Source organism: Lepus europaeus, chromosome 5 (genome assembly GCF_033115175.1).
Source record: "Lepus europaeus isolate LE1 chromosome 5, mLepTim1.pri, whole genome shotgun sequence".
Classification (NCBI taxonomy): Eukaryota; Metazoa; Chordata; class Mammalia; order Lagomorpha; family Leporidae; genus Lepus; species Lepus europaeus.
In genome coordinates, this window is record NC_084831.1 from 37,860,068 (window position 1) to 37,882,499 (window position 22,432).

The 22,432-nt window shown below is 50.8% G+C and overlaps 1 protein-coding gene across 1 annotated transcript; it reads left to right on the forward strand.

Moving 5' to 3' along the window:
* Positions 1-669: 669 nt before the first annotated feature.
* Positions 670-20,427, forward strand: LURAP1 (leucine rich adaptor protein 1). Its single transcript, XM_062191217.1, has 2 exons — positions 670-968; positions 15,471-20,427. The coding sequence occupies exons 1-2, from the start codon at positions 771-773 to the stop codon at positions 15,990-15,992; spliced, it is 720 nt and encodes a 239-aa protein (XP_062047201.1). The 5' UTR covers positions 670-770; the 3' UTR covers positions 15,993-20,427.
* The last annotated feature ends 2,005 nt before the right edge of the window (positions 20,428-22,432 follow it).

Here is a 22,432-nt window from a genome sequence, read left to right on the forward strand (position 1 = left end):
TGGGTTAAAAGCCAAAACCCAACCAAACTGTTCATGGCTCCTCCTTGGCTCTGAAAACACCTGGAAACATCTTCTATAGCCCTGTTGCTCAAAGTGTGGTCCCGAGACCCACAAGCAGCATGACCATTCCCTGGGAGCCTGTTGGAAAAGCAGAATCTCAGCCCCACCTGCATATTTACAGGATCAGAACCTGCATTTTAAGATTGGCAAGTGATGCACAGGCCCCTGGGGCTTCAGTACTGGTTGCTCCTCACCGGCCATCCACTCCTTTCGTCTGAATTCCAGCCCCCAGGGAGTGTGTGCAGGTGGCTAGCTAGATGCTAGCCGCCCGTTTTAGTTCCAGCTGGCCTACTCCAGGAAACCTTCCAAACCTTCTGTGCAGCTCTCTGAGACTTCTGTTGCTGAAATTCGCACATCTCTAAGGCTTCACTTTCATTCAGCAAACGTTTATTTTGGGTGCCCGTTGCGTGCCTAGCTGGAGTCAGCGCCGGGGTAGGGAGAAGGCACTGAGCTCCCCGGGTGCACGTAGGATCGCCCAGCCTCACGGCACCCAGGGCCAGGGGTTGTGTGCGCAGCACTCGGAGACACAGCCTCACACGGCTACGGCTCTGCGCGGCTTTTCTGAGAGTTACGGCGCCCTCCTCCCGCCCCCGCGCAGTGCCGGGCGGGGACCCACCGGTTCCGCTCCGCGTTAGCCGGGCGACAGAAAGACCCCCGGGAGCAGGACCCCAGCGTCCGGCCGCCCAGCCCCGCTCACGCTTGGGGCCCGCATGGAGGGGCCGGTGGAGTCCCAGACTCCTGACCTGCGAGACGTGGAGGGCAAGGTGGGCAGGAAGACCCCTGAAGGGCTGCTCCGTGGGCTGCGAGGCGAGTGGGAGCCGGAACCCTCTGGCGCCTTGCTGCTCCCGGGGGCGCCCGGAACGGGCCACGGCCTGGGGGACAGGATCATGGCGCTGAGGATGGAGCTGGTGAGTATGCAGGATGAGTCCCCCCGCGTAGGGCCGGAAGGGACGGACTCACGCCCCCGGAGGTGGGCTGGAGAGTCCCCACCTAACTCCTTGGGGTCCCTCCCAGATCTGTCGTAAAGCCTGGTCTGGAGGTGGGGTGACGTCCGTTTAATTGCCCCCCGAGGGTGAGTGCGCTGTGGATGCGTCCTGAGGACTAGGGCTGGGAGACGCAGGCTCTGGGAAGTTTTTCCTGCCGAGTAATTGGCGGAGGGGTGGGGTGGGGGTGGGTGGGGTGGGGGGTGGTTGGGAAGTTCAGAGAACCCTATCGCATCACGCATCAGCGTCCTCCCGGTACGGGAACCCCCATTCCAAGGCAGCCAGTCTTTCTCTTCCTGCAAACTGGGAATGGGCTTGGTCCCTGTGAGGAGGGGGTGTTCTTGCCAGGATTCGGGACACAAGAGATCTGAAGGGCAGAGCCGCTGAAAGCAGACTGGAGCGCTGGAGACCCCGCCTCCGCGTTCCCCAGCCCCCCTTGGTGTGGGTATTTGAAAGTTCCAAGACTCAGCAGAGACAGAACAGCAGCAGCAGCCGGCGCTTTGGTCCCCTCACCTGCGACTCAGCCTCCTCCCCTGCACCTTCTTGGGAAAGGAAGAGGCCACAGGACAGCAGCCCTCCCCTGTCCCGGTTGCTGCTGGTCTAGATTCTGAGCCAAAAGGGCAGCTGGGGCCCCCCACAGACTCCCCAGGGCCCTGGGTGGCTCCCCAGAGCCCTGGTTCCGGTGAAGGGGTGGTTTACACCTGCCACGGCTTTGCAGCCAGTTCTGGAGAGCTGAGGAACTGCCAGCTGCTCCCTGGCCCCAGACCGGGAGCTGACTGTGAGTGTGTCAGCTAAGTCTTCCTGGAGCCCCACTTTGTGCCCGGCTCTGGGAGGAAGCAAAGGGAGGAGGTCGGAGAGGCCCCCTCCCAGGCCCCAAATTAGAAACTCTGAGGAGAGCTTGATGGGTGGAGCAGTCAAGGGAGGCTCCCTGGGGGCAGTTCTTGGATGCCAAGTGTGCACCTGGCCTTGAAGGTTGGAGGCAAGTGCCAAATCCAGAGCAGGGCTGTGACTGTACCCAGCTATGCTGGGGGTGGGGAGGGAGGGACACCTCACTGTGCAAACTTTAGCCCAAGGCCTAGAAAGAGACAACCTGGACTGCCTGCTTTGACAAGGAACTTTCACTGTGTATGTGCCGGCATCGTGCCCAGCCCTTTATGTGATATTCTCTTGCAACCCTGTTAGGTAAGGAATACCTGCCTAACACAGGTAACACGAGGCACAGAGAGGTTAACTAACTGCCCAAGGTCATGGAAAAAAGTGAAAAGCAGAGCCAGGATTTGAACCCAGGTCTTGTGACCACCACTTTGCATCTTTACAACTGAGACCTGTTCTGTGCTGGACACTTTACAATCCATTTTATATCACTGGAATGAGAAAAGTGGTCATCATTTCCCCCACCTTGGATACTTGCAGGTGCCTGAACTCACAAGGAGTCTGGAGGCACCACGCCTTGTCTTCCTGCCTCTCTCTTCTTTGGTGGAGACTACCTATTTATAAGCTGTAGGGGTACATTTCCCTTCTGCCCTTCTGATTGTCTCTCTGTATTCTTTTTTTTTTTTTTTTTTTTTTTTTGGACAGGCAGAGTGGATAGTGAGAGAGAGAGACAGAGAGAAAGGACTTCCTTTTTGCCGTTGGTTCACCCTCCAATGGCCGCTGTGGCCGGCGCATCGCGCTGATCCGAAGCCAGGAGCCAGGTGCTTCTCCTGGTCTCCCATGCGGGTGCAGGGCCCAAGGACTTGGGCCATCCTCCACTGCCTTCCCGGGCCATAGCAGAGAGCTGGCCTGGAAGAGGGGCAACCGGGATAGAATCCGGCGCCCCAACTGGGACTAGAACCCGGTGTGCGGGTCCGCAAGGCAGAGGATTAGCCTGTTGAGCCACGGCGCCGGCCCTCTCTGTATTCTTGACCCAGCTGACCTGGGGCATGAGGCTGGCTGTAAAGGGTACAGCTTAGGGAGCCTTCCGGGGCCCAGGACAAGAAGAGGGGCCCTACCATTCCCTCCACCCTCCTCAGGCTTAGAGTCATCAGTCTCTGACCTAGAGGAGCAAGGGGTGGGGCAGGGGTTTCCCTGGGGCCACTGGAGGCTAGACTGGTGCAAGCCCTCCAAGAATTGCCCCGAAGCTGCCCCTCCTCCCTGGGGCTCCTGTGCAGGGAGGGGCAGTCCTGCCCTTGCGGCCAAGGTTGGTCCTGCCTCTAGGGCTCTTCTTACCCTCCTCCTCCTTCTGCTGTGGAATGAGTGAATGAGTCAGACTCTGGAATGAGACCCTGGGATTCGTGGGAATGGGAAACAATGCAACCTCCCCTCCTTAGTTGTCCCACCCAAAGAACTGTTGCTAGGACAACAGCAGAGCCAACAGCGGAGCCGGAGGCGAGGCAGCTATAGGCAGGGAGCAGGAAGGCATGGGTTCAAGTCTTGGCTGTGCTTCTGAATCACTGTGTGATCTTGAGCAGGCCCTGTCTCTCCTCGCCTCACTTTTTGTGCCTGTGAAACCCGCCCGCTGGGGCTGGGTCTTTTCCTGCAGGTTCCGTTTTGGATGGGGCCGGAGGCTGCCCCCACCAGGACCCCAGCATGGGCAGTCTATGTATTATCAAGGACAGGAGGAGGGAATCTGAATCCTCCTGGGAAGAGAATGGGCTTTGAGTAGCTTCGGAGGCTGTAGCTCTCTGCTCAGCTGTTTTTCCTCTACTCTGCTTCCAAAGAGAGTGTGTGAAATGAGCGCTGCTTTTTCTGGCCAGAAAGCCTCGCTTTCTTCCATTCTGGGGAGAGTGATGCTGTCACAGGCAGGGAATCCCATGACCGACCGTGGATTACAGAATCTGTTCCTCAGATTCCTTCTGCCGCAGCCCTCCCCACCGCGCCCCTCCCCAGCCCTAGGGACCACTTGAAGGGCCAAGAATAGCCCAGGGAAGAGACTGAGAAGTGAGGGTGGTGGGCAGGACCTGCTGTCAGGACTTGGGAAGGAGGGAACCAGCCAGACAGCACTAGCGCAGAATGCTAAGTATTGCTGGAGCCCAAGGAGGGGCTCCTGGAAGCATCTGGACTCCAGGGAGACACAGCTGTGTGTGTGTTGAGAAAGATCACTTCAAGTTGGTGGGGAACATGTGCTTTTTTTTTTTTTAGAGATTTATTTATTTATTTGGAAGGCAAAGAGGCAGAGGCAGAGAGAGAGAGAGAGGTCTTCCATCCGCTGGTTCACTCCTCAGATGGCTGCAACGACTGGAGCTGTGCCTATCCGAAGCCAGGAACCAAGAGTTTCTTCCGGGTCTCCCATGTGGGTGCAGGGGCCCAAGGACTTGGGCCATCTTCTACTGCTGTCCCAGGCCACAGCAGAGAGCTGGATCGGAAGTGGAGCAGGCGGGACACGAAACGGCGCCCATATGGGATGCCGGCGCTGTATACAGCAGCTTTACCTACTACATAACAATGCCAGCCCCGAGCATGTACTTCTTCCTCTGGTTGGTGTGCTTCTCTCCACCCTTTGTCTGGCTGAGTTCTGCTTAAGCCTCAAGGCTCAGCTTCTGCCCCTTATCCTAGGGAACATTTCTTCACCTCTCCTGGTGAGGTTAAGGGTCTCTAGGTTAGACCATCATTTTCTCCAGCATTTGCTACACTGAATTTTAAGAACTCATTTCATTGCCTTACCTTTGTTTTTGCTTTTGTTTTATTTTTAAAAAAGATTTATTGATTTATTTGAAAGAGTTAGAGACATCTTCCATCTGCTTGTTCACTCCCCAGATGGCCACAACGACTAGGGCTGGACCAAGCCAAAGTCAGGAGCCTGGAACTCCATCCAGGTCTCCTACAGGGGTGGCAGGGGCCCGAGTACTAGGACCATCTTCCGCTGCTTCCCCAGGTATATCAGCAGGAAGCTGGACTGGAAGTGAAGCAGCCGGGACTCAGACTGGTGCTCATTTGGGATGCCAGTGTCACAGGGGGTGGCTTAACCCTCTGCGCCATAGTACTGCCCCTACACTTTGTTTTTCAATTACAAAGGAAAATGAGTGAGACGACAGAGAGAGCTGCCATTAGCCCTCTCTGTTTATTCACCCAAGCACTCGCAATGGCCAGGCTGGGCCAGGCCAAAGCTGGGAGCCCTGAACCCAGTCTAGGTCTCCCAGGTGGATCACAGAGATGTGCTTGAGCCTTCTCCTGCTGCCTCCCAGGGTGCACATTGGCAGACCCTGGAATTGGGAGTGCAGCTGGGACTCACTCCAAGATGGGATGCAGGCAGCCCAACCAGCGTCCTAACCACTAGGCCAAAGGCCTGCCCCATTGTCTTCTCTTATCCACTAGACTGTGAACTTTCTGAGCGTAAGAAATAGTACCTTTTCTTCCTTCATTTAGCACAGTGCCACACCTTTAAGAAACACTGAATAAATATTTGTTCCATGATGGAATGGATTAATTCTATCTTGAGGAAGGGCGTGAAGACTTCCTAGAGGAGAAGGCATTGGAGCTAGGCCTGAAAAATGAATAAAGTCTGTGAGAATTCCTGTGGAAGACGGCAGAGTGGACACATGGACTTGCCTCCATTCATTTCTGAAACTCCACTAAAAAGCCAGTAGAAGGATTATTTTTCAAGGCATAAATCTGTTATGACAATGAGAATAAAGGAGAAGATAACAGGAACAAAGTTAGGGGAACTGAAAAGCAGAGAGAAAGTGGTGATTAACTCAGACCTGAAAAAAGCCGGATACTAACCAGCAGCAGGAAAAATTCAAAAGCAACCCATTTTCACTTAAGGGCACAGTAGGATAGGCTGCTTGGGAAGCCAGCATCCTGTATTGGATGCCTGTTGAGGGCCTGGCTACTCTTCTTCCAATCCAACCTCTTGCTAATGCATCCCAGGATGCAGCAGGTGGTGGCTCAAGTTCTTTGGCCCCTGCCACCCATGTGAGAGTCCCAGATGGCATTCCTGGCTCCTGGCTTGGGTTGGCCCAGCCCTGGCCAAGTCCTGGCTGTTGCAGGTGTCCAGGGAGTAAACCATTGAGCAGAAGATCTCTCTGTCTCTTTGTCTCTGTCTCTCTTACTTGCTCACTCTCTCTTGCTCTGCCTTTCAAGTAGATGAAAATAAATAAACACTTTTTTTAAAAAAACCTCAAAGATTTTAGGAGTTGGAAGCACAAGTTACTCATGGAACTGGGAAAAACAAATGGGACTGAAAGAAAAAGATTAGTTGAATGTTTGTATAAACATCATAATGTAGGGGCTGGCACTGTGGTGTGGAGGGGTAAGTGGCCGCCTGCGATGCCAGCATCCCATATGGGGTGCCCGGGTTTGGGTCCTGGCTCCTCTTCAGATTCCAGCTTCCTACTACTGCATATCTGGGAGGCAGCGAGTGATGGTTGAAGTACTAGGGTCCCTGCCACCCATGTGCAAGAACTTGATTGAGTTGCAGGGTCTTGCCTTCATCCTGGCCCAGCTCCAGATATTGTGAACATCTGAGGAATGAACCAGTGGATGGAAGATCTGTGTGTGTGTGTGTGTGTGTCTGCGTCTGCCTTTCAAATAATAACTTTAAAAAGGTACTTATCTATATTAAAATTGATAAATAATTTTAAAGTCATATTGTAGGATCCCCTTCCTAACTATGTAACCAGGTGCCAGCAGAAGTCTGGAGTTGTAAGGTTTGGAAAGGGAAAGGAGGAAGGGAAACCAGCAGCAGAGCATCTGTAGTATGACTTTTGTTTAATGTATTTAGTTTGGTAAAGGACTAGCACTGGTGTTTTCATTGTTAATATATTTGTCCCCAGGACCAAAGAATTGAAGATACTTTTCTTTTTCTTTTTTTTTTTTTTAAATCTGTGCGTCCACAGCTTTTTTTTTTTTTTTTTTTTTTTTTTTTTTTTTGACAGGCAGAGTGGATAGTGAGAGAGAGAGACAGAGAGAAAGGTCTTCCTTTTGCCGTTGGTTCACCCTCCAATGGCCGCTGCAGCCGGCACATCTCGCTGATCCGAAGCCAGGAGCCAGGTGCTTCTCCTGGTCTCCCATGGGGTGCAGGGCCCAAGGACTTGGGCCATCCTCCACTGCCTTCCCGGGCCATAGCAGAGAGCTGGCCTGGAAGAGGGGCAACCGGGATAGAATCCGGCGCCCCAACTGGGACTAGAACCCGGTGTGCCGGCGCCACAAGGCGGAGGATTAGCCTGTTAAGCCACGGCGCCGGCCAAGATACTTTTCTCTGTCACGTGTCTCTAGTAGTCTGTGCAGTGCGTGATAACGCAGTTATTTTCGTCCATAGCCCCATATTGAAACTGAAAGCTTTTGTTAAGCAGAGACAGTTTCTTCATTATCTTTGTAATTATTAATAATCACTTGTTGAATTGAATTAGAGTTGTTATATCCTTCCAAACATACACATAGTGTCAGGTATAAATTTTTGTTCTATGCGTAAACCGTGGTAAATAAGTGGACCCAGGGCTGATGCTGTGGCATAAGCCGCTACCTGCAACGCTAGCATCCCATAGGGGTGCTGATTCGAATCCTGCCTGCTCCACTTCTGATCCAGCTCCCTGTTAATGTGGCTGGGAAAGCAGTGGAAGATGGCCAAGTACTTGGGGCCCCTGCTACCCACTTAGGAGACTGGAAGAAGCTCCCACCTCCTGGCTTCGTTGAGATCATTTGGGGAGTGAACCAGTGATGGAAATCTCTCTATCTCTACCTCTCTCTCTCTGTAACTCTACCTTTAAAGTAAATAAAATAAATCTTTTTTTTTTCTTTTTCTTTTTGACAGGCAGAGTGGACAGTGAGAGAGAGAGAGAGAGAGAGAGAAAGGTCTTCCTTTTCCGTTGGTTCACCCCCCAGTGGCCGCTGCAGCTGGTGCACTGCGCTGATCCGAAGCCAGGAGCCAGGTGCTTCTCCTGGTCTCCCATGGGGTGCAGGGCCCAAGCACTTGGGCCATCCTCCACTGCACTCCCGGGCCACAGCAGAGAGCTGGCCTGGAAGAGGAGCGACCAGGACAGCATCCGGCGCCCTGACTGGGACTAGAACCTGGTATGCTGGCACCGCAGGCGGAGGACTAGCTTATTGAGCCATGGCGCTGGCCTAAAATAAATCTTAAAAAAAAAAAAAAAAAGTGGATGACAGAAATATGTAGCCAAACAGCTACCATTTATTAACTAATACTTGTCAGTGTATGCTAGACATGTTAATATGTTCCTTTCATTTCTTAAGGTAAACCTTTAAATGAGATGGTATCAAATATATCAAGAACAACCTTTTTTTTTTTTTTTTTTTTTTTTTTTATTTTTGACAGGCAGAGTGGACAGTGAGAGAGAGAGAGAGAGACAGAGAGAAAGGTCTTCCTTTGCCGTTGGTTCACCCTCTAATGGCCGCCACGGTAGCGCGCTGCGGCCGGCGCACCGCGCTGTTCCGATGGCAGGAGCCAGGTGCTTATCCTGGTCCCCCATGGGGTGCAGAGCCCAAACACTTGGGCCATCCTCCACTGCACTCCCTGGCCACAGCAGAGAGCTGGCCTGGAAGAGGGGCAACCGGGACAGAATCTGGCGCCCCGACCGGGACTAGAACCCGGTGTGCCGGCGCCGCAAGGCGGAGGATTAGCCTGTTGAGCCACGGCGCCGGCCCAAGAACAACCTTTTTTAAAGATTTATTTGTTTAGAGGCCGGCGCTGTGGCACAGAGAGTTAATGCCCTGGCCTGAAGCTCCGGCATCCCGTATGGGCGCTGGATCGAGACTCGGCTGCTCTACTTCCAATCCAGCTCTCTGCTATAGCCTGGGAAAGCAGTAGAAGATGGCTCAAGGCCTTGGGCCCCTGCACCGATGTGGGAGACCCGGAAAAAGCTCCTGGCTCCTGGCTTTGGATGGGTGCAGCTCCGGCCATTGCGGCCAATTGGGGAGTGAACCATCGAATGAAAGACATCTCTCTCTCTCTCTCTCTCTCCCTCTCTCCCTCTCTCCCTCTCTCCCTCTCCCTCTCTCTGCCTCTCCTCTCTCTGTGTAACTCTTTCAAATAAATAAATAAATAAATCTTTAAGAAAAATGTACTTGTTTGGCCGGCGCCGTGGCTCAACAGGCTAATCCTCTGCCTTGCGGCGCCGGCACACCGGGTTCTAGTCCCGGTCGGGGCGCCAGATTCTGTCCCGGTTGCCCCTCTTCCAGGCCAGCTCTCTGCTATGGCCCGGGAGTGCAGTGAAGGATGGCCCAAGTGCATGGGCCCTGCACCCCATGGGATACCAGGAGAAGCACCTGGCTCCTGCCTTCGGATCAGCACGGTGCGCTGGCCGCAGAGTGCTGGCCGCGGCGGCCATTGGAGGGTGGACCAACGGCAAAGGAAGACCTTTCTCTGTCTCTCTCTTTCACTGTCCACTCTGCCTGTCAAAAAAAAATGTACTTGTTTATTTGAAAGGCAGAGGTACAGAGAAGGGAGGGGGGAGAGATCTTTCATCCACTGGTTCATTCTTTCTTTTCACTCTGCTTTTCAAATAAATAATACATTAAAAAAAAAAAGAGAACGCTTGCTGGGGCAGGCATTTGGTACAGCAGTTAAGACGCTGCTTGTGATACCTGCACCCCATAGTTGAGTACCTGGGTTCACGTCCTGCCTTTGCTTCAGATTCCGGTTTCCTGCTAAAGGGAATCCTTGGAGACAGCTGTGCCGTCTCAAGCAGTTGAGTCCCTCCCACTTACATGAGAGATCTAGGGGTCAGTTATGGCTACTGGCTTTGACTTGGCACAGCCATAGCTGTTGTGGGCATTTAGGGGGGTGAACTAGCAGATGGGAGATCTCTGTTTGCCTCTCTATCTCTGACTGCCTTTCAAATAAATAAAAAGTTAAAAAAGATAGGGTCTGGCTCTGTAGCCTAGCGGGTTAGGCCACCACCTGCAGTGCCGGCATCCCATATGGGCGCCGGTTGGAGTCCTAGCTGCTCCACTTCTGATCCAGCTCTCTGTTATGGCCTGGGAAAACAATGGAAGATGGCCCCTTGGGCCCCTGCACCCATGTGGGAGACCTGGAAGAAGCTCCTGGCTCCTGGCTTCAGATCGGCATAGCTCTGGCTGTTGTTGCCAACTGGGAAGTGAATCAGCGGATAAAAGACCCCCCCACCACCACTCCTTCTCTCTCTGTGTAACTCTGCCTGTCAAATAAATAAATAAATCTTTTAAAAAAAAATTGATAATAAGGCAAGATGTACCTTAGACTCCTTAAAAAAAAAGAAAAAGATAGCTGGCGCCGTGGCTTAACAGGCTAATCCTCTGCCTTGCGGCGTCGGCACACCGGGTTCTAGTCCCGGTCGGGGCACCGATCCTGTCCCGGTTGCCCCTCTTCCAGGCCAGCTCTCTGCTGTGGCCAGGGAGTGCAGTGGAGGATGGCCCAAGTTCTTGGGCCCTGCACCCTATGGCAGACCAGGATAAGCACCTGGCTCCTGCCATCGGAACAGCGCGGTGCGCTGGCCGCAGCGCGCCTACCGCGGCGGCCATTGGAGGGTGAACCAACGGCAAAAAGGAAGACCTTTCTCTCTGTCTCCCTCTACTGTCCACTCTGCCTGTCAAAAATAAAAATTAAAAAAAAGAAAAAAGAAAAAGATAATGCTCATTTTCTGTGACCCTTCGGAAGCCCTTCCGTGTGTGTGTGTGTGTGTGTGTGTGTGAGAGAGAGAGAGGGAGAGAGAGAGAGAATAAGCAGAAGGTCTCCAGACTAGAAGATACCAAGTACAGTTGAGGCAAGAGGGATTAAATTCAAATGTACTAAATATTATGAAATGTACTAAATGTACTAAATATTATGAAATGCCCCTCTTGACCTATATGCCTACTTGGCTTCCAGAATATTGGCAGCCTTGCTTAAGTTATACTCTCTTGATCGGTATAATTTGAATAAAGAGATGAACCCAAAGGGGAAAAAAATACTGACTTCAGACTTCCCCAGTAAAACAAGCCCTGTGGTGAAGCAAGCCTCCCAGAAGTACAGAGTTTTCAATAAATTTTTAGAAAGATCTGTTTATTTATTCAAAAGGCACAGTGAGAGAGATCCTCCACCTGCTGGTCCACTCCCCAAATGGCCGCAACAGCCAGGGCCAGCTGGACCAGGCTGAAGCCAGGAGCCAGGAACTCCATCCTGGTTTCCCATGTGGGTGGCAGGGCCCAAGCACTTGGATCATCATCCACTATCTTCTCAGGCGCTTTAGCAAGGAGCTGGTCCGAAGCGTGGAGCAGCTAGGACTTGAACCAGCACTCCAGTGTGTGATGTCAGCATTGCAAGTGGCAGTTTAATCTGCTGTGCCACAGTGCTGCCACCCAGTTTTCAGTCATTTGACTGACCAGTCTGAAATGTCAACAGCAGTTAAAGATCATGGGATATCTGACCTGGTAGTTATATAGACTTAAACAAATAGAAAAGTGCCACCTGAATACAGTGAAGATAACTTAGGGAAATGAATACTTACAAAAAGCATTAATCATATCCTTAAAGAGATAAAAGACGATATTGCAGCAATGAACAAAACCAGGAAGCTTTAAAAAAAAAAAAAGGAAAACTCAGGGAACTGAAAACAATATTTGGAAATAAAAACCTGATTGAAAAAGAGAAAAATTCAAAAGAAGAGTTGGTAATGTTGAAATAGTTCAGAAACTGGAGTAAATATAGAAAGATATGGTAGAGGGGAAAAAAAACAGGGTCAATTAGAGACATCCTCTACCCAAATAGCAAAATTCCCAGAGAGAGCAGGAAAAATTGGGCAATAAATAATTATCAAAGAAATAATTAAAGAACATCTCCCGGGGGAGGGAGGAAGGGAAGTATCCTCACAGTCTTAGAATTTTATCTGCAAACTACACTGAATCTGTTCTCTTTGCATTAACATTACAACACGAGAATTGTGTTGTAGTGATTCTCATGCATTTGCTGTGATCCTGAGGATCTAATGTATTAATACTTTCCATTAGAGAGAAAGACCTCCCAAATCTGAAGGGCACCAATTTCAGATTGAAACGGTCCATCTATCTCCATGATGAAAACACACCACACACACCATGGCAGATTTCTGCGGAGATTTAGAACACTGGGAACAGAGAGGTGATCCTAGAAACTTGCAGCAGCAGTAGGAAGAGGGTCGTATGGGAAGGATCAGGAACCAGAATGGCATTACACACTGAAAATCAGAAGATAATGGAACAGTGCCTTAAACGCTGAGGGAGACGACTTTCTACATGTAGCCAAACTAACAACACTGTGAGGAGATTATATATATGTGTGTGTGTGTGTGTATGTGTGTGTGTATATATATATATATATATAAAGATTTATTTATTTATTTGAAAGAGTTACACACAGAGAGAGAAGAGGCAGAGAGAGAGAGAGAGGTCTTCCATCCCCTGGTTCACTCCCAAATGGCTGCACCAGCTGAAGCTGTGCTGATCCAAAACCAGGAGCCAGGAGCTTCTTCCGGGTCTCCCACATGGGTGCAGGGGCCCAAGGCCTTGAGCCATCTTCTACTGCTTTCCCAGGCCATAGCAGAGAGCTGGGTTGGAAGTGGAGCAGCCAGGTCTTGAACCAGTGCCCATATGGGATGCCGGCACTGTAGGCGGCGGCTCTACCCGCTACACCACAGTGCCGGCTCCGAGAATAATATTTTAAAACGTGCAAACCTTCCGCAGATTTACCTCTTGTGCAGACTTCCTTGGGATGCTGTTGGAGGGAGAGCACCGCTCACCCCATGAAAGAAATCAAGGAAGATCCGGGCTCTATCAAACAAGGCGTGCCTCTGAGGAGAGGCCCTGGATGGAGCCTTGAAGTGTTTGAGAGGCTCGAGAGGAGAATTCAGACAAGGGGTGGGACATTTGAGGATGATGTACTGAGAACCTCATAGCAAACTAACTGAAATAACAATGACCGTGCTGTGGAGAATGGAAAATCCTAAGAAATTTTTAGAAGTCACTCTGGTAAGCTATATAGGCTTAGCTGTGAATATCCTAATAAGGCAAACACTGAATCATTTTATTATTGCTTGGTGGGAGGAGGGGGAGATGGGGTGATGGGAAGGATTTCTGTACCGAAGTGGAGTAAGGAGGAGATGAAAGTTGAACCCTTAACCTCTGTAGTGTGGGAAGTCAACAGAAAATGCCCAAGCTTAATCAAGAAGTAGGGCTGTAAGCGTGCTATTTGGAGCTGAGGAGGTAGGAAACAGTCAACGACTAGAAAATTAACAGCAGTCTCTAGGAAGTGGGGTGGAGGAACTAACACTGTTGACAACAAATCCCGTGGAGCCGTTCGCCTCTTGATGTGCATCTGTGACCTTGGCTGGAAGCAGAACGTAATGCGGCAGGGTGTTAGGGTCACAGGGCAGGCGCCATGGTGATGGTGCTGGGATGCCAGCTGCGGAGGTGTTCCGCTTTCACTCTGCAGGAGCGGGCGAGGATCCTGGTGCTCCTGTGGTTAGGATTCAGAGCGTCGCGAAACCTATGAAGGCTGCCAAGGAGCCGCGGAGGCACAGGTCTGAACCTGTACCTCTGAGCTGCGAGGGACCCTGGGGATGACCCATAAAGGCAGACTCACTTCCAGGGCAGACAGGGAGGCTGTGTGTGGCGGAGGGAGGTCCTGGAGCCCCAGCCACTGGCAGGAGGGAGGTGGGGAGCCTGCCTTCCTCCATTACCTGCTAGCGATTTCCTGGAGAGCGCAGGGAAGCAGGTTAGTCCCCTCTGTTCCCCAGCCCAGTCTTCCCCGTTCACTCTCTGGTCGGACTGGTCTTGGGCCCTTTGGACATCTTACTGGTGAATCTGGACCAGTTTGATAGTTAATACCCTAAACGTGAAGATCAGACTTCAGTGGGATGGGATTTTAATACTTAACTTTTTTAAAAGTTTTTTTTAAGATTTATTTATTTATCTGAAAGGCAGGGTTACAGAGAGAGAAAGGGAGAGACAGAGTCAGATCTTACATCTGCTGGTTCACTCCCCAAATGGCCATAATGGCTGGGCCTGAGCCAGATCGAAGCCAGGAGCCTGCAACTCCATCTGGGTTTCCCATGTTCTGCTGTTTTCCCAGGAGCATTAGCAGGAAGCTGGATCAGAGGTGGAGGAGCCAGGACTTGAACCAGTACTCATGTGGGATGCCAGCGTGGCAGGCAGCAGCTTAACCTGCTGCACCGCAACGCCAAAGGCCCCAATACTTAACATGTTCTGAGACCTTTCTTTGTGCTAGGCACTGTATTGAGTCCTTAATAGATCTCATCTCAAAATCCTTACAGCCACTTGTGAAAAGAGTGATTTAGCCCTGTTTTACACGTGCGGAAACTGAAGCACAAAGAGTAAAAAAAAAAAAAAAAAGAAGAAGAAGAAGAAGCCCCAATTTTAAGCAGGTCATATAGCTAATCTGTGGCAGAGCTGAAAAACCTTTACAACTTTTTTCTAAGAGAGCATGTGTATGAGTGAAAGCAAGCTCCTGTCTGTTGGTTTACTACCCCCATGCCTGCAAAGGCCCAGCCACAGCCGGGAACTGGGAACTTAACCTGGGTCTCCCATGTGGGTGGCAGGGACACAACTACTTGAGTATCACTGCCTCCCAGGGTCTGCATTAGCAGGAAGCTGGAGTCAGGAGCCAGACGCGGGTGTTGAACCCAGGCATTCCAATGTGGGGCATGGGTATCTTAAGTGTTGTTTTTTTTTTTTTTTTTTTCAAGATTTATTTATTTGTTTGAAAGGCAGAGTTACAGAGAGGCAGAGGCAGAGAAATAGAGAAGCCTTCCATCCGTTGGTTCACTCCCCAATTGGCTGCAATGGCCAGAGCTGGGCTGATCCAAAGCCAGGAGCCTGGAGCTTCATCCAGGTCTGCCACGTGGGTGCAGGGGCCCAAGAACTTGGGCCATCTTCTACTACTTCCCCAGACCATAGCAGAGAGCTGGATTGGAAGTGCAGGCGGCAGCTTTACACCACAGCACCGGCTCCTTAAGTGGTGTTTTAACCACAAGGCTAAACACCCACCCCGAGAGCTAATTATTTATTTTATTTTAAGATTTATTGTTTTAAAAGTCAGAGTCAGAATGACAGAGAAAGAGGTCCTCTGTCCACTGGTTCATTCCTCAGATGCTCACAGCAGCCAAGGCTAGGCCAGGCCAAAGCCAGGAGCCAAGAACTCCACCCACACATCCCATATGGGTGTCAAGAAACCACGTACTTGGCCGTCATCTGTTGTCTCCCAGGTACATTAGCAGAAAGCTGGATCAGAAGCATGGAGTAGCCAGGACTGAAGCCATGTACTCTGGTATAGGATGCAGGTATCCCAAGCAGCAGCTTAATTCACTGTGACAGCTGGAATTCCAAGCTGCAGCTTGGCTGCCTCTGAAACCCACACCCCAAACCATTCTATCTCCACGCCTCTTGAAAGTGAAGCACAGTTCGTGGAGTAGGCCTCTTAGACATGCTGCGGAACCCCTTGGCCCCAAATCCGGAACTAACTCCTTCTCCCACTCCCTCCAGGCTTACCTGCGAGCCGTGGACGTGAAGATCCTGCAGCAGCTGGTGACCTTGAATGAGGGCATCGAGGCAGTGCGCTGGCTGTTGGAGGAGCGGGGGACACTGACCAGCCATTGCAGCAGCCTCACCAGCAGCCAATACAGCCTGACAGGCGGGAGCCCAGGCCGCTCTAGGCGAGGCAGCTGGGACAGCCTGCCGGACCCCAGTTCGGCTGACCGCCTGGATAGCGTCTCTATTGGCAGCTTCCTGGACACCGTGGCCCCCAGCGAGCTGGATGAGCAGGGTCCACCTGGCGCTCCCCACCCGGAGACCGACTGGGCAAAGGTTCTGCCCAGTGGGGAGAGGGCCAGGACGGAGGTGGAGCTGACAGCCAGCAGGCTAGGGAGCTTGAGAGCAGTGTGGAAGCCCCCAGGGGAGGGGCTGCAAGGCGGAGCTCCTGAGTCCCCAGAGGAGGAGAGCGCTCAGCTGGGCTTTGAGAGCCACTGGTACTGGGGGCAGTGCCAGGATGATGTGACCTTCTTGTAATGACTTTCCCACTCCTTTGTATTCCTGTTGCTCTTTTATCCCTCGGCCCGATCTCTCACAAAATTTATTCTCCTCCAATCTGGGACTAGGAAGAGGCTGCATGAACATCACTATGGAAACCTGGCTCACCAGCCCTCTGGTCCCTAGAGAGCCTCTGCCTTCATCTCTCAATTACTCGGTTCCTAGAGCTATTTCTATAGAGACGTTTACTCTGGAGGCTTGGCCAGGGGTTCCGGTGTGATGGTGTCTTCCCTCTCTACCCCTGACTTGGTAAGGGCTTAAGGAACCTAGGACCCCTAAGGAGACCACTGATGAAGATACAGAGGTGTAATTACCTTATCCAAAGTCTAGAAGCCTGGGCCCTTGCCTCATGGCCAAAAGGCAGATTGAGGAGGGACCTGGACTTTAAGGGCCAACCTTCTATGGCTTGGCCCTCCCAGAAGCCTTTAGGCTGGTAGCCCCACCCTTTCCTACCTGCTGAGTGATGTCATTTCCTGCCTGAATGGACTAGCCTTTCCTCTGTACCAGCCCTTGGGTGGTGATAGGTCAGTGTTTAAGCCCCTAATGCCAAGTGGGACCATAGCACTTTCTGTCCATACCATTACTTCTTGTGAGGGAGAAGTCGCAGGAAGGTTCCTCGCTGTGTACTGTTGGTGCTGCTTCTCAGAAGATTCTTATTTTTAAAACAGGGAGTTCTCATTGTGTCCTTGGGAGGGGTCTCACTTCCTCTGTGGCTGCACCACTACCAGGTGCCTCACTCTGGTCTCTGTGCTTTATGGGAGAGAAACTGCCAGAGGCCTTCACCTTTGGCTCTCAGTCTGTTGGGGTCCCTCCCCCACCCCCAGCCCTCCACGTTCCCTGTCCCTGCTGGCTCCATTCCTGTCTTCCAGCTACGTTTCTGTTTCCTCTTCAGGCCTTTTCTGTGGAGATGAGTCCTGGCCCCCTCTCCCTATTGTTGTGGGGAGCCTGGGGGGTGTACAGAATCTTGGATGGGGGTGGGGTGGCAGTGTCATCTTCTCCCCCCTGTGACTACCCTTCCCCCACCCTGTCCCCCGCCTCTCCTCCCACTGTTTGGTCACAAGGATGCCTGCCTGAGGTTGGCACACAAGGAATCTCCTTGTCTGGACCACAATGTGGGGGTGTGGCAGGGAAAGACAGAGGCTCTTTGGTCCCTGGGCTCTGTCGTGGAGGGGGGAGGGACGGGGAAAGGCTTCTCCCCCTCATCTCTTAGAGCAAGCCCCTGACTCCTAGACCCTAGGAGGAAGCAGGGGACTGACTCTGGGCCTGGGCTCCAGGGCTCTAGCAATAACACCAAAGAAGGATCTCAGGAAAGCTACCAACCTGGGGCTCAAGGACTAGATAGGGGGAGGGTGGGTCAAGGACTGTGACTCCTGTCAGAGTGGGAATTAACCCTTTGAACCCTGGGTAACTGCTCCGATGCCGGGCCCTGTGATTAGATCATTGGAGGGGAAAAAAAAGGAAGGAAGATTATGCTCTTGGGCTGTTCACAGTAGCCTCTTGAGTTGGTAGAGTCTCCCCCCGATTCTGGAGTAACTTTGCTGTTTCTCCACTTTCCACTTTGTGCTGGGGAATGGAAGGGCAGGGAGCCAAGGTGACCATGTCTGCATACCCTAACTCCTCAGGTCTTGATTTGCGCCCCCCACCTTGAGGCTCCTGGAGCAATACCTTTAGTATGTGGCTGTCCCTGAGACCTCTTTCCTCCTCCCAGCCCCTCAAAGTGTTGGAAAAACATCGTCAGCTTCGGCTGCCCACCACTCCTCACCGGCCTGGGGCTCCTGACTTCTGGTGAGGGCAGGAATTTGAATTTCCTATTCCAAATCCCTATTCTGTAGCCATTTGGTAGTGTGCCCTTAGGTAGGGCCCCTTCTTGGAAGCCATTGTATTTATTCCTTTTGGAGGGTCACTGGTTCATTTAGTGTCAAACTTCTGAACCGAAGATGTGGTCTGTCCCCTTGTGGTCATGACATGCCATTGCCAGGGTTGCTGGATGGAACCTCCAAGTTCAAATTTAAAAATACAGCCTTCTAGAAGACCAGTCTCCTCAGTACTCAGAGAAATTAGAGACTCAGACCTAGAGAGGGCATGGACTTGGGCAGTGTCATACATTGTAAGTCTGGAGAGAACCTGGATCCAGTGCCCACAGCTCCCTCCACACTTGGCCAGGCTGTTACCAGTTACCACCACTGAAGCCCAAAGGGACTGAAAGCAATTTTCCCTGCTGGAATGGTTGAGTTCTCACCCCACCCAGGAGAGGTAGCTCATCTCTAGAGAAAGAGCAGCAGGCTCTGAGGTAAGAGAAATTGGGCCTGGACTGGATGAAGGGTCGACTAGTCTGGGCCTCTGTGATAAAAATCCATCCCAGACTCAACTCTTTTTTTTTTTTTTTTTCCCCTGGGAAGGACTGAGTAGCTCCAGACATGGAGGCAGAGCTCTGCATTTCAGACCTGGAGGTGAGAAGAGGGGGCTCCATGAGCCTAAGCAGAGCTTGCAGAGGCGGGGTACCACGGTCAGGGAATTACAGGTCAACAGGTAGGCACCCGAGAGTGTTGGTGCCAGAGAGGTGGACAGGAGGGTCTACCCTGGTGCTGCATCCTGTCTGATTACCTTACACTCCAGTTCACTACCATAGCAGCCCTGGAGCCCCAGCGGACGCACATCCCTGGGCCCTCCTGCCTGCCTTGGGATTGACTGGTTGAGGCTCTGGGTTATGGGGAGAAGGGAAGGACAGGCAGAGAGATGGGAAGCTGAGATGAAAATGGTGTTTAAAGTATGACTGAGAGAGCCTGCCGCCACCCACTTGTGCTGGGGCCTCTGTCAGGGCTCGGGGTGGGGTCAAGGCAGAGATGAGACTGCTTGTAGCGGCTGCAAAACTGTGCCTGGGAGGATTCGGGGCAGTGCTGGCCTGGGTGGGTCCATCCAGGGGACATGAGACCCTGTGGGTGGGCGAGTGTAACAGGTGCCTGCATCTGGAGCGGGTTTGACCAGAAGTTCAGATTCCATCTCCGTAGGAAGCGTTCGGGGTTGTAGTGGACTGAAGCTCATTGCGGTGCCAGGCACACGCTGGGTGTTCAGCTACACCTCTTCAATGAATGGAACAGTGCATGTGTGAAAACCCACAGGGACACGTGACTTAGTAAAAGGAAAAAAGAAAAGTTCATCATTTATAAGCCATGTGATGTAAAGCCTTCTCCTTAATTCTTAGCATCCGTATAAGCACATTGTTACCCAGGTTGTTCCTTAGAAATGTGCTCAAGGTCAGAAGGATAAGAAGTGAGCCTCCTGTGAGCCTGGAGCAGGAACCCTCCCCACGAGGCAGACCCCACCCACCTAGAGCACAGGTTCCTGCTAGCCAGGGGCAGTGGGCTTGCTTCTTCCCAAATTCAATGGCTTAAAAACCCAACTTCCTTCTTACGGTTCCGGAAGTGCAAGATCTGAAGTCAGTGTCACTGGGCCAACGTCAAAGCTGACAGACCCTGGGGCGGAGTCTGTTTCCTCACCTCCAGCCTCTAAAGGCTGCTGCATTTCTCAGTGCGCAGCTTCTTCCTCCATCTCCAAAGCCAGCAGCACAGCATCTTCTGCCTTCTCTGCCCTCTGCCTCCCTCCCTCTCTCTGATTGTACACCAGAGTTACGTTGTGATTTCCAGTCCTGCCCCTGCATTGCCCTCACAGGGATAATCCAGGATCCTCCATCTCAGGATCCCTGGTTTAAGTACATCTTCAAAGACCCCTTTCCCATGTATGATGAAATAGTCACAGGTCCTGGGGACTGGGGGTTGCACATCTTCTGGGGAGGGGCTGCTATTCAGCCTGTCACAGGCAGAGTGTGTGGAAGATGGGCAGGAGGATGCACCCAGCTGACTGCACGCAGGTGGACCTGTGTGCTTTATCCAGACTTCATCAGTGGTGCCGAGCGGGGAAGCAGCAGGTCCAGCCCCTCTATCTGGAGGATGGCAAATGCCTCCTATACCCAGGAGAAAGTCTCCGTATAGGAGCTATGTAAGACCCTCCTGGTGGCCATGGTGGAGGGAGGGTTCCAGCAGACTTTGTGTTCTCCAGAACCATCCTGTGCTCCTGTTCCTGCAAGAGATAGGTTAGTTGTCTCCTTTTAAGCCTTTTATTTTTTTTTTTATTCCTTCGGAGGTAAACCATGTTCCTCAGAGGGTGGTGAATTCCATCAGCAGCTGATGCTAGGCCTCTTGTTTTATTTTGTCTTTTGATCCCTGATCCCTGTTCTCATTCCTCTCCCTGACACAGGCTACACGCGAATGTGTCAGTATATGTTTGGACGTCCATGTGTATTTGAGAAAATATATAATTATGTGTTGTGTGCTTATATATAATATATATGATAGATATATGCTATACTTTTACAGAAAGCTAACTTCCATAATGAATTGCCCCTGTATTTCACTGATTTAACACAATAAAGATTTATTTTTCACTTATTCCACACAGTGCGGATATTCTTGGTTGGACAGCTCTCCTCTGCTGTCCACTTCAGGTCCTGCCCCCTTTTGTTTTCAGATGGTGGTACCCTGATGCTGGCAGGCATCCTAAGATTCCCTGTCAACTTTTCACCAAGTTATTTTACCGCCCATTGCTGATTTACGAATTGGTCTTTTCACTGGGAATTACAAAATGTTGATTTTTGGGGGGTAATATTTATTTGTTTATTTGAAAATCAGAGTCACAAAGACGGAGGGAGAGACTCTTCCATCCACTGGTACACTCTCCAGATGGCCACAGCAGCCAGGACTGGGCTGGGCTAAAGCCAGGAGCTAGGAGCTCCATCTAGGTCTCCCACCTGGGTATCAGGGTCCCAAGTTTTTGGGCCACCTCTGCTGCTTTTCCCAGAACATTAGCAAGGGGCTGGATTGGAAGTGGGAGGAACCGGGACTCGAACCAGCACTCATATGGGATGTTGGCGTTGCAGGTAGTGGCTTTACCCATTGTGCTTTTGCCAGCCTCAAAATGGTGATTTGCTAATTCTACTATTTCTTCTACATTTACTGGCTCTAATTCTATACAGAAAAACTTTTTCACATCTTCCAGGAATATTTGAAGTAAAGTTCATACAAGAATGGTCAGATAAATGCTAAATCTCTTCTCTTAATTTCAAAGTTGGTGTCCTAGCAACTGCTAATGGTGTTCAGCGAGTTGGTCCACTCTTTTTTTTTTTCCCAAAGAAACCTTTTGTTTCACTCTCTTTTAAAATTGCTATCAATCTGTAGGTCTTACATATTTAATGTATTTTATTCATTTACAGTTATCTTTCATTTTTAAAAAGTTGTATTTATTCATTTATATATTTGAAAGGCAGAAGGAGAGAGAGAGAGAGAGAGAGAGATCTTTCATTTGCTGGTTCACTCCCAAAATGCCCCCCAACAGCCAGGCCAAAGTTAGGAACCAGGAACTCTATCTGAGTCTCCATGTGAATGGCAGGAACCCAAGTACTTGAGCCATTATCTACTGCCTCCCAGGTGCATTAGCAGGAAACTGGATTGGAAACAGAGGTGGGACTCAAACCAGGCACTCCATTATGAGATGTCGGTAACCCAAGTGGAGTTTAACCCACTGTGCCATAACATCTGCCCCATCTTTGGTTTTGTATTATAGAAAATATCAAACATATACCAAAGGAAAGGAAAATAGTGCAATAAATTCCCATGTATCTGTATCTCAACTTCAATAATTATCAACTTGTGGCTAATTGTTTTATTTTTTCCCTCAACTATTCTCCACAACCCAAATGATTTTGAAGCAAAATCAAAATATCATACCAATTCATCTATAAATGTTCTGGTATTTCTTTTTTCTTTTTTCTTTTTTTAAGATTTATTTGTTTATTTGAAAGGCAAAGTTACAGAGAAGCAGAGGCAGAGAGAAAGAGAAAGTCTTCCATCCACTGGTTTACTCCCCAGATGGCTGCAGTGGCTAGAGCTGGGCCGATCCAAAGCCAGGAGCCAGGAGCTTCTTCCAGGTCTCCCACACAGGTGCAGGGGTCCAAGCACTTGGACCATCTTCTTCTACTGCTTTCCCAGGTCATAGCAGAGAGCTGGATCAGAAATGGAGAAGCCAGGACTCGAACTAGCACCCATATGGGATGCTGGCACTGCAGGCGGCGGCTTTACCTACTACACCACAGCACCAGCCACTAGTATTTCTTTTTGTGTTGAAGAGATACTAAGTATCTTTGGTATCTCTAAAAGATAAGGTCTTTTATTACCATTATTGCACTTAAAAAGTTAATAATTTCTCAATACTGTATAATAAAATATAGTTGGTGTTAAATATTCTGATAAAGTTTTTTGTTTTAAGTTTTAGTACCAGTCGTGTGCTGGTCTCCTAAAAAGGGTTGTGTATCTTCCTCCTCTGTTTCCTGAAAGCATTTGTGCAAGATTAATAAGATTATTTAGTAT

Coding starts and splice junctions, on each gene's coding strand:
- LURAP1 (XM_062191217.1), top strand. CDS start 771: ATGGAGGGGCCGGTGGAGTCCCAGACTCCTGACCTGCGAGACGTGGAG. Junction 969..15,470: donor TGGCGCTGAGGATGGAGCTG/GTGAGTATGCAG, acceptor CACTCCCTCCAG/GCTTACCTGCGAGCCGTGGA.